This window comes from Vanessa cardui, chromosome Z, assembly GCF_905220365.1.
Source record: "Vanessa cardui chromosome Z, ilVanCard2.1, whole genome shotgun sequence".
Classification (NCBI taxonomy): Eukaryota; Metazoa; Arthropoda; class Insecta; order Lepidoptera; family Nymphalidae; genus Vanessa; species Vanessa cardui.
The window spans coordinates 12606774-12620312 of record NC_061154.1 but is presented as its reverse complement, the minus strand read 5'-3'; the positions used below and the strand labels follow the sequence as shown (position 1 = coordinate 12620312).

General features: G+C 29.9%; 1 protein-coding gene across 2 annotated transcripts; it reads right to left on the bottom strand.

The window, feature by feature from the left end:
* Positions 1–4879: 4879 nt before the first annotated feature.
* On the bottom strand, positions 4880–12839 carry LOC124542942 (ubiquitin carboxyl-terminal hydrolase isozyme L5). Of its 2 annotated transcripts, none has more exons than XM_047120891.1 (7): positions 12681–12839; positions 9981–10068; positions 9746–9815; positions 9476–9581; positions 8953–9180; positions 8095–8252; positions 4880–7773 (listed from the first exon to the last, which is right to left on the bottom strand). In XM_047120891.1, exons 2-7 carry the CDS (start codon positions 10051–10053, stop codon positions 7434–7436), a joined length of 975 nt encoding a protein of 324 aa, XP_046976847.1. In that variant the 5' UTR covers positions 10054–10068; positions 12681–12839; the 3' UTR covers positions 4880–7433. The 2 variants fall into 2 exon arrangements, with proteins under 2 accessions (XP_046976847.1, XP_046976848.1); XM_047120892.1 differs by having other exon boundaries at positions 9981–10075; positions 12681–12831.
* Between the last annotated feature and the right edge of the window lie 700 nt (positions 12840–13539).

Genomic DNA, 13539 nt, shown 5'->3' with positions numbered 1-13539 from the left:
TTACGTAAATATATTGAATACAATAACATTAAGTTGTGAATAGTTTTATGATTTTCTTACGTGTTTTAATAGCAATTATTATTCTTTATCGAATTATTTATTATTGCGTTGTTTTCGGTTATGCATTCACAAACCATCTACAACTATTATAGTTCAGGAATTTTAGCACCAAAAATATTAACAATAGGAGGAAAAGTTTGATATAAAAAGGTGGGAAATTTTGTTCTCCACAAAAAAGATTTCTTCGGTTTTTAACGTAAAACTTACCGTTTCCGAGATATAAGCAAAAAAACGTTTTCCAAGATGGCGGCTAACGCTCGCGGTTTCGGGCGACAGAAACTCGGTTTTATACTTGGGGGGCACCCTCCGACATAATCCAATCGAAAAATCCCGTAGAAGGATTTTATGCAGAGCGAATATCTAAAAATCTTGGACTATTATGCCTGCAAAAACGAGTCTGTAATCTTAACTCTACCGATCTATTTCCATCGCACGTGACATTAACGAAATCTGTGACTTTTTGGCACAAATAAAAGCCAGAAAAGATTTTTTTTTTTAAATTTTATAATAGAGAAAAACATTTTATAAAACATGAGAAATAAAAAGAAATAAAACGTGTCAAACAAAATATCTGCCTCAGCAAGGCTAATTGATCTTTCCTTTGATAAGATGTTCGCGTTTATGATAAATATTTTTACTACTTGTATCTAAATGTTTAATACATTTAGATAGAAGTATTATTCAATAAAATTTCTTGTGTGTATTTCTCAGTGGAATATACAATTCCAAGTGATCGTCATTTTAAATTTAATTTCGTGTTGTCAAATGATGAGAGTGTATTTTAATTTAATGTGAACCAATGATAATTTTTTTTTTTATTACTAAATTGTAAAACAACTGATAATCTGTTTCTTTTATATATCTTTTGCCTTGCTCTCCTTGTAGCTATAAAAAAGTCTTTTGAGACGTTGATGTAGACGTCGTAGCCGATTTAAATGGTTTTAAATAATAAATATACTTTTTTCACATTTTATTATTTCTACTATTAACGAACGATAGAAACGAAAACAAAAACCTCTATTATGACGAATTAAGTCATAAAACATAAAATTAAATTCCCTTTTTTAGAATGATTTCCTCGAAATTATGTTAATCATTGACTAAATATCACGAATAATGACATAAATATAATACACTAACATATACCCGTTGATTACCGTAATTTGCCTGACCCACATCTCCGTAGCCTGAGCATGACAACTAGGACAATGATCAATAAAGCCTGTTGTATACACATTACCAAATTATTATTTCATATCTTCACTAAAATTTCGTGTACCTACAAATTTTTAAAAGTTATTCGGTGTGAAAATTAAAACGTTCCTCTTCTATCTTGCAGTAAGATAGAATTAAAAAAGTAAACTATCCGGTTTTAGCGTAACTAAATTTTGCTCTCTTAAAGAAAATTAGTGTCTTATATTCCGTCCTTCGACAGCGTTTTTGATAAAATTAAGCTACTTTATAAAATTCATACTTCATTTTTTATGCAATTAAGGAAAAAATGCATATCTTTTTTTACTTTATTATCGTCATCAGGGGCTAGCATAAAAAGTAGCCTTCCTTAGACCGTGCTTGCTTGATTTCATCAATTTCGTTTCAGTGGCTTAGCAATGAGAGAGCAAGACAGGCTGAGATTATTTCGTATATATAATATTGGTACAAATATTTTTGCTGAGATACATTTTAAGTAATTGATCTTTTATTGGTGGATAAAATATTGTTATGGTTTCTTTATTATATTATTATATCATATTTAAAATAAAAAATTCACATTTTATTTATGTTATGGCTTATTATAATTCAGAAAAAGAAAACTTGTGTTCGAATTCGTTGCACAATGAACGCTATGTAGCTCACACTAGTAACTACTATAAAAATATTATCTGAGTAAAATATACCGACATACGAAAAGTTTACTGGATTGTTTTTAACTTTAACATTATAATAACGAAATCGAATTGTTAGTAATATTTTCCGATATCAATAATTTTATTCGATGTCTAAATCTCAATATCTTCTATAGAGGATGTAGATGTAGAGTGTCTGTTTGTAATATTAAAATAGCCCTTTTTTACTCAATGTATATTTTATACACACGGTACATATAACAAAATATATTTTTTTACAATTTTTGTTTATCTGTCTGTCTGTTTGTTCCGGCTAATATCTGGAACGGCTGGACTGATTTTCACGGGACTTTGACTGACAGATATCTGATATAATAAGGAGTAACTTAGGCTATAATAATATTTTTCTGTAAATTCAAACGCGTACAAGGCTGCGGGCACAGCTTGTTGTATATATAATATTTAGCAGTAGGACAAAAGGCTATATTGTATGCCGTTGTACTCTATTGTAACAATCAGTACATTGTAACGTGTATAATGAAATGAAATAATCACAATCAAAGACTAATTATTAAATCAAATGTATATAATGTAGCCAATCCAATTGAGGTGTACATGAATTAAAAATATAACGTAACTGACCAGCTGTGTTCTTCGGACTCATTTATAAATTTAGGCCATTTGAAAGAAAAGAAATAATCTTTAATTTTAGAAATGTTCTCTAATTGTATCTTAAATATTTACTATATAACTTATTTGCCTTTTTTTAGAACAGATATTTCAAATTAATATTTTTTAAGTATTATGCGCTCACTTTGCGATTGCATATGTCGTAACACGGCTTAGATGCTCTGGATATTTTTGAAGGGCAAATGGGCATCCCTTCTTTCTTTTGAGAGAAGTTCAAATTGAGAAGCTTGTTGTATGGTAGAATCAATCAGTAAATCATCACAGACAAAAAAATAACTGCACAATTTTTCTTTGGTACCTATTATACCAATAATTATTAGAATCGATGTCACATGTTCTGTTGAGTTCAAAACTTGGAGGTAAACTTATTTTTCTCATAGTTCCAAATATTATGAGACTACTCAGACACAAGGATTTTGCAACTTCATTGCTTGTAAAATAATTGTCAAAAGTAACGTTTCTGATACTGCGAAAGTACGGTTCACATAACTGGTTGACTATAGTGTAAACCAAATTTTCCGCTTTATTTTATCCTTTTTCCTCAAATATGGTATACTAAATAGAGTAATACGTACTATTAAATAGTGTAACTGGTTTCATTGTCACAGATCCACCATTTTTTTATATTATTCTTGTTAGGTTCCTAGACAGATATTGTTTGAAAGATACTCGTCCTCGATAATATACCAGTTGCTCAGATTCTTCCAGGCAAAAAAAATCGAATACCAGTATTCTCTTAAATCGCCACCTACCTATTTATTGATACTTATAGCCAATAAAAGACTTATAAATGCTTGTATCTGTTGGTTTCCAGCGATTTTGTAACACTGTATGGGCTTCTGATTTGGTATATACATATAAGTATATTTAATAACTGTCTGTTGGATTCACCATATGTTGTCCCCGAGGAAGAACCACCTTAAGAATACCACCTCTAAATATATTGTTTCGAGGAGCTCGTCTTTGCTTCTCAGGTTCGGCCTTCGTAAGTTGACGCGTATTCATATGTCCGTTGGACACTTGTGGGTTGATAAGTTACTATTGTGTTTTAAGGGTAATAAATATTAAATTATTCATATTAAAAATATTTTTATTGTGTATTTGTATTCGCGAAACCGTGATAGTAGAATAGATAAAACGGTTTTTTTTTTTTAAATCAATACTTTAGGTTTTATGAGTAACAGAACGTAAAATTGTGTCCGCGAGACACTTGTGGGCTATTAAAAGTTTAATGAAATTTTAATTTTAACCATACAGGTTTTCACTGTTAGATAAAATGGATATGATTTTGATATTGTCCTAACCGATGTCGATGTGAACGAACAAGGCGGCCAATCTCAAAAGAGACTAGCCAACTACGTGGGATATATTATAGAGCACAAGTGTGTGCACAAACATAGGTGCACTCTCAATTCCTTCACTCTCGTAACCAATTGAGACGACGAACCCGACATAACTTTAGCGCAGGATCAACGGCTTTACGACAAGGACCCGTGTACACAATTCTATATTCCATATCCTGATTCTGAGCTGTCACTTTTAAATTATTCGATAGAAGAACCCAATAACTCTTTATTTTTCCAAACAGGGAGGAAATCTCGGAGTATTATAATACAGTTTCAACTAGGCCAATGATAATATGATAGGCAAACACATTCAAATAAAAATGCGATAGAAATCAAATTTCTGGGTACACAAAGCGGTCTACTTCTGGACAAAAATGGTCTAACCGAAGAAAACTACTTCCCTAAATGCCGATTTCATGTCAAATCATCACCGACATCACTGCTGGCGTACTGAGGTTCCGTCGAACTTCGCGGGCCATGATCTGCCTGTCCGGTAGCCACGGACAGCACGTCCGTAGCTTACACTTGGCGCTATCCAGAAATGCTCATCGTCATCGTTTCGTTCGTCCTCTTTTACACAACCTTAAGATTACTTAAGAAAGTCAAACCTTAGGGACTAGGGATTGACAAACAGAATGGATCCGAAGCATCTTGCGTCCAATTGATTACTTTTTGTTACGCTAAGTGTTATTTATTTACTCTCGGAATAAATTCGTTTTACGAGGATTCGTATAATGTATAAAAACTATGTTCGTTGATGATAATTAGTATTTTTTTTTAATTCATAATTCATGTGATATTTCGATAAAATGTATGTTACCATAATTTATGTTATCAAGATGACTAAATATATACATAGCGGGATTTATCCTCTCTCGTTTTATTAACCAGCAGATAAAAGACATTAATATGAAACAAATAATAAAACACATCAGATCTTTAGCATCACTATATTTATTGACACAAAAGGAAAGCCATAGACTAATTTTAAAGGACATCGCAGATAAAAGCCTATTACTCTAAAGATAACATTGAACTCTTAGACTTCAAAGATAGATAAAAGTAGTCGCAAGACCAAATACTTTGAACTTTGATTCTATTGATTTTCAAATGCACACAAACGTATCATACGGATTTCATATTAATTATATATTACGACCAAATATATAATAAATTATAAATATACGACCACAAAAGTCCAGTTAATGTATTCAACATTTTTTCATTTTGCTTTTGGATAGTCTTATTAATTTCATACATTTAACCAACTCAAGTTATTCATAGTCTTTCCCTTAAAGTAATAATCTGACAGACGATTCTGATCTACGCTTAGTAGATAATTTTATAATCAGCAAAACGAAGTTTGTTGAACACATGAACAGGACAGAAGTAGATTATCGATTACACTGTGCTTTTATAATTCAATGTTACGGACTGTACTTAAAATAGATACAAACATTTTAATATTTTATCTAATGCATATTGATTACGATTAATTAACAATTAAGCAATAAAGGAAATTACATCAATACATTAATGAGACATCAGAAATTAGGACAGTGCCACGGGAGGTAACAATTACATAAATGACTATATTTCTCATATTGGCAGCTACGAACCTAAATCTAACCTCTAAATGGAGACAAACTATTTTAGCATTTTGTTACAATGTTTACGTGTAGTATTCAAACATCAGCTGGTATTTTCATGTGATAAATGAATAAATTCTTTACATAACTGTTTTTAATACTTACACTGTAAGTTGATCCAGCGAAAAAGACTAGAAATATAATATACTAATTACATCAATAAGGCCACACGGAACGCCGACATAATATTGTATCCTTTGACAGGATCCGGCAACTCAGTGAAATAAAAAACTTAATTCTCATATTCACGAGCATAATACTATGCATGGTGTATTGATTAACTTATTGATTAACGGTCGCACTTATAATTGTCTTCTAGCGGGTTTTCAGTTAAGCACTGACTTCTCTTTCTCTCTTCATTGATCTGCCGTTCGAAAGAAGAAGACAACAATGTTTAACCGATCACGACATAAATAACATTTATGGGTAAAACCGTATGTTTCTAGAATGAAAATCAGTGTCCAAAACAGCACAAAAGACAGCAATCTAATTATAATATTTCAACAGTTGTATCATCTCATGTGACCCCTTTCTGAATTTTGATGTTTTTCTGCAATTTAAAATATTTACATATTGATATTTCATTTCTTTAATGAGATATTAACTATAAACAATTAATAAAAAAAATTTAATCTGTATAAATATTATTGTAATTTTCAATGATTTTATTAATCGAATATCAATCGGTATCAGCATATAACTTGATTATTGTTGTACTGTATTGTGGATATAAACAAAAAACAAATATTTTATTTATATATCTATGTGAAACTTTGACTTATCTAAATGTTATATAGCAATAAAGGGTTACTACATGGTCACATCTAGACACATAATTACTTTATCATTGAAATATTATTAAAAGTCACACAGCATTAACGGTATGACATTCAAGAATATTTGTTATTAAACTTTACAATAACATCCAATAAGTACTTTTTAAAAGCAATATATTCTTTAAATCAATTTTAAAGATTTAATAATACAATTAATTTCTTTTAGAACTAGAAAGCAATCTTCACCGTTTAGTTCATTTAAATAATATTTTATTTTAATAGAAATAATTTCACAAAAGATAATATTGAATTTAAGTTTTATTAAAAAAAGGTAAAATGATTCATTACTATATCTGCAAATATATCTATCTCTGCAATTTATGAGAAACCAGCATTTTACTAAATAAAAATTTTAATACGATTTTTTTTTAATCAATCTACAAAGCGATAACACCGCAAAAGCTTTTAATCTAATGAATACCGCATGAGAACAAAATTTCATATAATATTATATTTAATGAATCTATGACTACATAGCAATTATATCAGAAAAGCTTTAATTCTATTAAATATCGCAAAATGCAGCGTGAGACCACATAGTTATATATCAGCATGATGCAATGACTACTCCAATTTGTCCTGCCTCTGTTCAGGCTCCGGTTGACTCAAATAGTTATTTATGAGGAAGTCGTCTGCATCCAATATATCGCCTTGAGGCATATCGTCGGTGCCGAGCATCAAACTATCATCGAATATATTGTCAACGTCTAAAAGACTGTGTTCCAAGCCGGGCTCAAGCATAACGTCCTTTAGAAAATCATCCGATGGCAACATGTCCATATCTATACTATTGGGGGATTCCATGAAGTTCTCTTGCATCCTCTGCTGCGGTTCAAATTCAAAGTTTTGACTACGCGAACCTTGTGGTTCTATAAATATAGAGTCTAAATCTGCTAAAGAATATTGCATATGTTCAGAGGGGGGCAGCACTCGCGAGGGGCTGGAAGGGGAGACGCGGCGGGGGGGGCGTGGTCGTTCAACCCTGCGCCCTCCCGAAGCTTCCTGTTATACTCTCACTTTCTTCTGGCCCTTCTTGAGGGCGCGCTCCTTGGCCTTCTCGTATAGCGGCAAAAGCTTTTTCTCTTCGGCCAATATTTTCAATAGCGTTATAATAAACGGTAAGTAGTTGTGTCTCCTACGGGCCATCTCCTGACGGTATCTCAACATTTTCGCATCTTCGTACTCGATCAACATCCTCAACCTGCGTATTTCCTTTTCGGTGTCGTCCGTTTCCATGCCGAGGATTTGAGTTTCGCGCATTAATTCTTGTATCTGTCGCTCATATAACATTTTTCTATCTGATATGAGAGCCATCAAATTGAAATGGATTTCGCCTTCAGTATAGCTGTGAAAATAATATCATAAAATATATTGTGCAATAGTTACATTGATAAGTAAAAAATAAATATTAATGAAAGCATTTCTTAATGAAATAATTCAAGTACACAAAATAAAAAATAGCAATTATCTTTTTAGTTTCCACCTAATTGATACTAAAACTTAACTGCATATCCAGAGACATTCTAAATCATTAGCATTAGATACAGTTATTATTCGGCAAAAATATACCACGGGTTCAATGAATATTATCTTACATATTGTGTTGTTTTAAATAATATGAAACAACACAATAGTACATAAGAGTTGAATACAATTATATACTTACACATTAATTCTCTTCATTATGATAGGATGCACGACATTGAGCCAGTCTTGTCCAGGTGCAATTGGCCCATGGTCGATTGGCCCTTCCCGAAGACCATCCAACTCATATAGACGACCATTTATAGGAATGTAACCAATAAAATGATAAGCATCTTCCTCCTACAAAATAAATAAATTCATTTTATAACATTTCTAAGTTATTGAATGCAACAAAATTTACTTCTTATATGGGTTGGAAATTAAGGGTAGATCATTAACTGCCTTAATGTTATAGCTATAGAATAGAATTGAACGTTGTATTAGTATTAAAAATATCACAATTGACATTTACAGATATAAAACAAAATCTGCCTGCATCAAGGTTAAGGCAATCTCATATTTGTTTAATGAAATTTTAACTTGTTACTTATAAGCATCAACTCTCTAAGGAGTTCAGTCTAACTGTACTATAAATACCATACAAAAATAACACAAAAAGGCATTTCTTTCCAAATAGCATACACTCATTTTAGGTAATAACAAACAAACTGGAATATATTCCATTTTGTAAAATAATAACTACTGCTGATTAAATGATAAGTCAGGGTTTCATCTATATCTGGTGTTTATGGTGTTAACTTTTTTGCTGACAGTACTATTCTCTTTAAAATGCGTAAATACCAAGAGAACTATGCTCAAATTCAATAGTCAGTTTTTTTAGAATATAGTTACACACGACCTGTAGCTATACTTGATGTGTGAGCTATGATGCTACATCTCAAATATCCAACGAGCTTATTTACTTGCTTTTGTAGCTATTACAATTGAACAAAACTAGCTTAGTTTTAACTTAAGAAATGAAATAGTTGCAACTACTTACTTTTGTTGGTGCCTTTTGATCAAACTCAAATAGTGTTTGGTTTGACATTGAATTGTGTGCAGTGCGTATGGTCTGAGAGTTGCTTAGGGTCAGACCACGCATTCTTGGATCAAATGACATACTAAACTCCTTTAATTTCGTTAGTTCCGGTCCTAAATCTACATCTGGATGGTTGCAGTTCAGTAATAAGCTTACGACGGCTTGTGTTGCACATGCATTGTTTATAACCTGAAATTTATATCAATTAACTGTCAATTTTTTTTCAAAATCATGCATTCTACAGGTTTCTGTTATTTGTTTTTATTTCTAATTTACAGATTATTTTATAAAGATAACAGAAAACTAGAAAATAACCATAATCTCATTTAATTATAAAAATTGAGCTAAATCATGAAAGACATTTCCAAAGTATAGCAAAACAATTTATTTATGCTTATATAAGAAATGGTCAATTAATATTATAAAATACCTATAACTACCTAGAAAATTTTTTAAAAGATCGTATAGATATATAGCATAATACCTGTTTCGCAAAATATATCTTCTCAAGACGATTGTCTGTCACGACCGGATGTGGTGGTTCCTCGTGTTGCAAATATTTGAAGAGAAATATAAGTCCATGAACCGGCCTATAAGTAATACAAAACATTTTTATCACTCCCTTTAGTATAAATATATTCCTTTTAGCTATACCATACGTATTTTTGGATTATTGTATTCTTTATTAGCAAAATAATTTGGTTTTTAGAAGTTAAACGATATAAATGATAGTAAAAACAAGAATAATCCTCACCTTAAATTATCAAATACTCCCTCACCTTCATCCATTGACCACATTTCTTCCACTTGTACTCCTTTAACACCTACAAAATGATTAAGATTAAAAATGTAAAGAATCTGTTCTATTAAGTATCAAAGTGAATTTCAAGGTTTAAAAATAAAATTCTTCATTTTAAAACATCAAAGGATATAAGGTTATACAATGATATGACATAATGTAGTGCATTAAATAATAAATATAAACTTACCAAATGTTTTTATTAACTGTGTGAATACACCGGGATCACTTTCAATGAGACACCAATCTCCTGCAGACTCCATTTTGATGGAACCGTACTGTCACCTTAAGAATAATTCAGAATTAAATGTATTGTAAAAGGCATGTTTATAATTATCATTGAACTACAACTAATTTTATTTAAAACAAAATATCACACAATATTTTTTAAAAATATTACAAGATATAAATTTCATAAATTGTTTTCTTAATTAAAGTCTAGGAAAGCAGTTTAACCAAAGTCGTTGCCAAAAAAAATCATAGTGTCTATGGATGAAGATAACAGCTAAGATATTTTGCAACATTCATTCAATCAAATTATGTGGAACAAGTACTTGTTATATATCATAACTGCATTAACTGCTTAGCTGAAACTAAGTTGAACAGGAACTTCCTTCAAATTTACCTTGATTATATTAACAAGTATATTTTTAGAACAGTGAGTGGATTTTTGGAACAATCATGTGAATTATATGAAGTAAATTCATACACTCTGTTAGATGGACTAACCCTTTTATGAATACAAAATCTTCTTATAAATATACCTATTTACATTGTTATATAGTAGATGAGTTGAATAAACATTTGTATATACATGACACATTTATAATAATTTGCCTAAATAAGGTATTTTTATGTTTTTGTAAATAAATAATAACTATGCTGATAAATGAAGTTGGATGTGATTGATTTAACAAAACAAACATCTCACGGTTGAGACTGGTCAGTCTCAATTATTATCTAAACTTTATTGGCAATAAACAACAATATTTTAACAGAACATTTATTTAAACACCATAATTTATCTATGTAATTACTGATTGCTGTATAAAATAATTTGTTTACATATGAATAAGTTTTTTAATCCAGGTCAACTGTATAAAATAAAGACCAATCCCAAACATTTAAATTGTTATGAGGAATGATTAAATATTCTCAAAAATATTTGCAAATTATTTACAACATGTGTCGGTGTACATATGTCGTGTGTATTGATTACTAATTTAACTAATTTTTAAGTTACTCAAATATACAGTAATTCCTTAACAGATTATTCTAAAATTCAAATGGTGGAACTCCCTTCCACATGAAACAACTTAAATAATTTATTATAAGTTAGTACTTATAACTATTTAATAACATAATAGGTGTATGCATAATATGTATGTACTAATTATATATTATACATTACTTTAAGTTCTTTTGTTACTTAAATTAGTTGTAATAAAAAATATGCCATACATGAGAAGATCACCTTCTACAATCCATCTATTTATCTTTTTTTTTTTGTAAAAAGTGCGAATAAAGATTGTAGTTGATAAGATACATTATATTAAAGGATATAGCTTTTTTTAATTCATATATCATTATATCAGTTATACAGTTAACATTCTTGATTAAATTTATTTTTTTGTAGATATTGTAAGACATGATAGAGTTTAAGAAATATTAACCATTTCTAACATTGCCCGTGTATGTGACCTTAGTAACAAAGATGTTATGTCCGTTGTGCATGTGTTTACAGCCACTCAACCTTTAAACTGAAACACAACAATACTTAGTATTGCCAATTTGTTGTACAATATTTTTGGGTGGGTACCTACTAAAACAGCTTTGCAAAAAGCCCTATTGCCAAGGTATATTGTTATGTTTGAAGCTAGATTTGGCAAACTTCTAAAAATAGCTATCATATCCTATCTTTCTATAAATGTGAGTAGGTATAAATAAAGTATATTATAAAATTGATACTGGAATTTACAGCACGCATTAGCAGAGTTAAAATATTAACAATATTGTGCTACCAATAACATTACAAAGCATGCAACATACTTTGTAATGTTATTGGTAGCTTTTTGATCAATTTAGTTTAATGTTTAGAGAATCATCATAATTCCTAAAAGAATACATAAAATAATATGATGATTGAGCGTGACGAATTATAAGGATCAGAACAATATTATTTTAGTTTACATGGTTAATGAAACTTTGCCAATTTATAGAATAATATACATATGTCATTGACACATCTATCAATGTCTATAAGCTATGACGATTACTGAGATCATTACAATCCTCTGCAAAAAAAGAAATCAAATCAAACCATTTGCATTATTTGATCACTTAATTTCACAAATTCACATATAATATTAATTTTTAAAATGATAATGACTTATACACCAAGTTGTATACAAGCAATCAAAATACTATATGTTAAGTTATATTGTAAGAAAGCGCAGGCGGCGTTATTTTATTCAACACTTAAAATCGCGAAATAAAACTACTAAGTAGTCACTTAGTATTGTTAGCAAAAACAAATAAACCCACGGAAACCGGTCTGAAATGCTGTTTTTGATAAGTACGTTTAACATCATACGTTTAAGTCATAGGGCAATTAATTTATTTTAAACATTAAGCAATGAGAAAACCGGTGTTTTTCATACAATACCAAGACTCAAGAAGAAATATGTTTAACATAACTCTGTTATACTTTTGTTACAAATAATTTGTTACCATTATAGTATTCTGACAATTATTATGGATTTTATAAGACAAATAAATTGAATCAATAATTATTTGCCAATAGCGTTTTGACTTCTGATTATTGACATGTAATAGTGTATTTTACAGGTATTTACAAATCATAACAAATATAAAACATCTAACAACTTACTTAGTAATCTTATAATCTTCAATCTTCTTCCAAATCCAAATGTGATGATACAAAAATTTAACTCATTTATAATACTCTTTGGCTTTGGTTAAATGACAATTGAATTTAAAATAGTAATCTGAAATCTCATTGTATTAACCATAGAGCACCGATAGTTTTTTAAGCTATAAGTCCTTAGTCCATAGAGTATAAAGGTAATGGTAAATATCAATAATGGAACATCCACACATTAGTCAAACTTTTGGAGAAACAACAAAAGAAATCAAACTTTTAAGTCTTTAAACTATTGTCACTTCATCATACCAGCCTACGGTTCTTTCCTAGACAAACAATGTATGCTTAATAAATACTTAAAAAGACGCTTTTGGTAAAAAAAATCTGGCTTGTAAAAGACAATGTTATGATAGCCAGAGTCCAGACTTAAGTTTGAACGCAAACTTTTAGGATCTGCAGCTTATTATGTTAAAGACATTATCTATTTGGCCGTCGACCTCTCTATACTATAAACAAATTACAAGCAAATAATGTGCAATTGTTAACATTTTTTTTAAATAATAGAGTATATGTATGTGTGTTATAATTTAATGTACATAGGTGTCTTGGTATTCAGTTGAATAATAAAATATTATGTTAGTAATATATACATAACTTTATATAATTTAATGTGCTAAGTAGTCTGGTTTTTGTGAACGAGGTATTTAAAAATTTTATTTCATCTTTAACCTTTTACGTTATTAATCTTATTTAATTTTATAAAATAATTAGAATTTTTTTTAATCTATATTACATTTGTTTATCACTCGCAATTCATTCACGTAATGTAATAGCAACATCACTGATTTGTCACAAATTTTCTTTT

Excerpts from the sequence above, each read along its gene's own strand:
- LOC124542942 (XM_047120891.1), bottom strand. The coding sequence starts at position 10,053 with ATGGAGTCTGCAGGAGATTGGTGTCTCATTGAAAGTGATCCCGGTGTA. Across the intron at positions 9,582-9,745 it reads GGAGTATTTGATAATTTAAG|GCCGGTTCATGGACTTATAT; the intron begins GTGAGGATTATT and ends TATTACTTATAG. Across the intron at positions 8,253-8,952 it reads ATCAAAAGGCACCAACAAAA|GAGGAAGATGCTTATCATTT; the intron begins GTAAGTAGTTGC and ends TTTATTTTGTAG.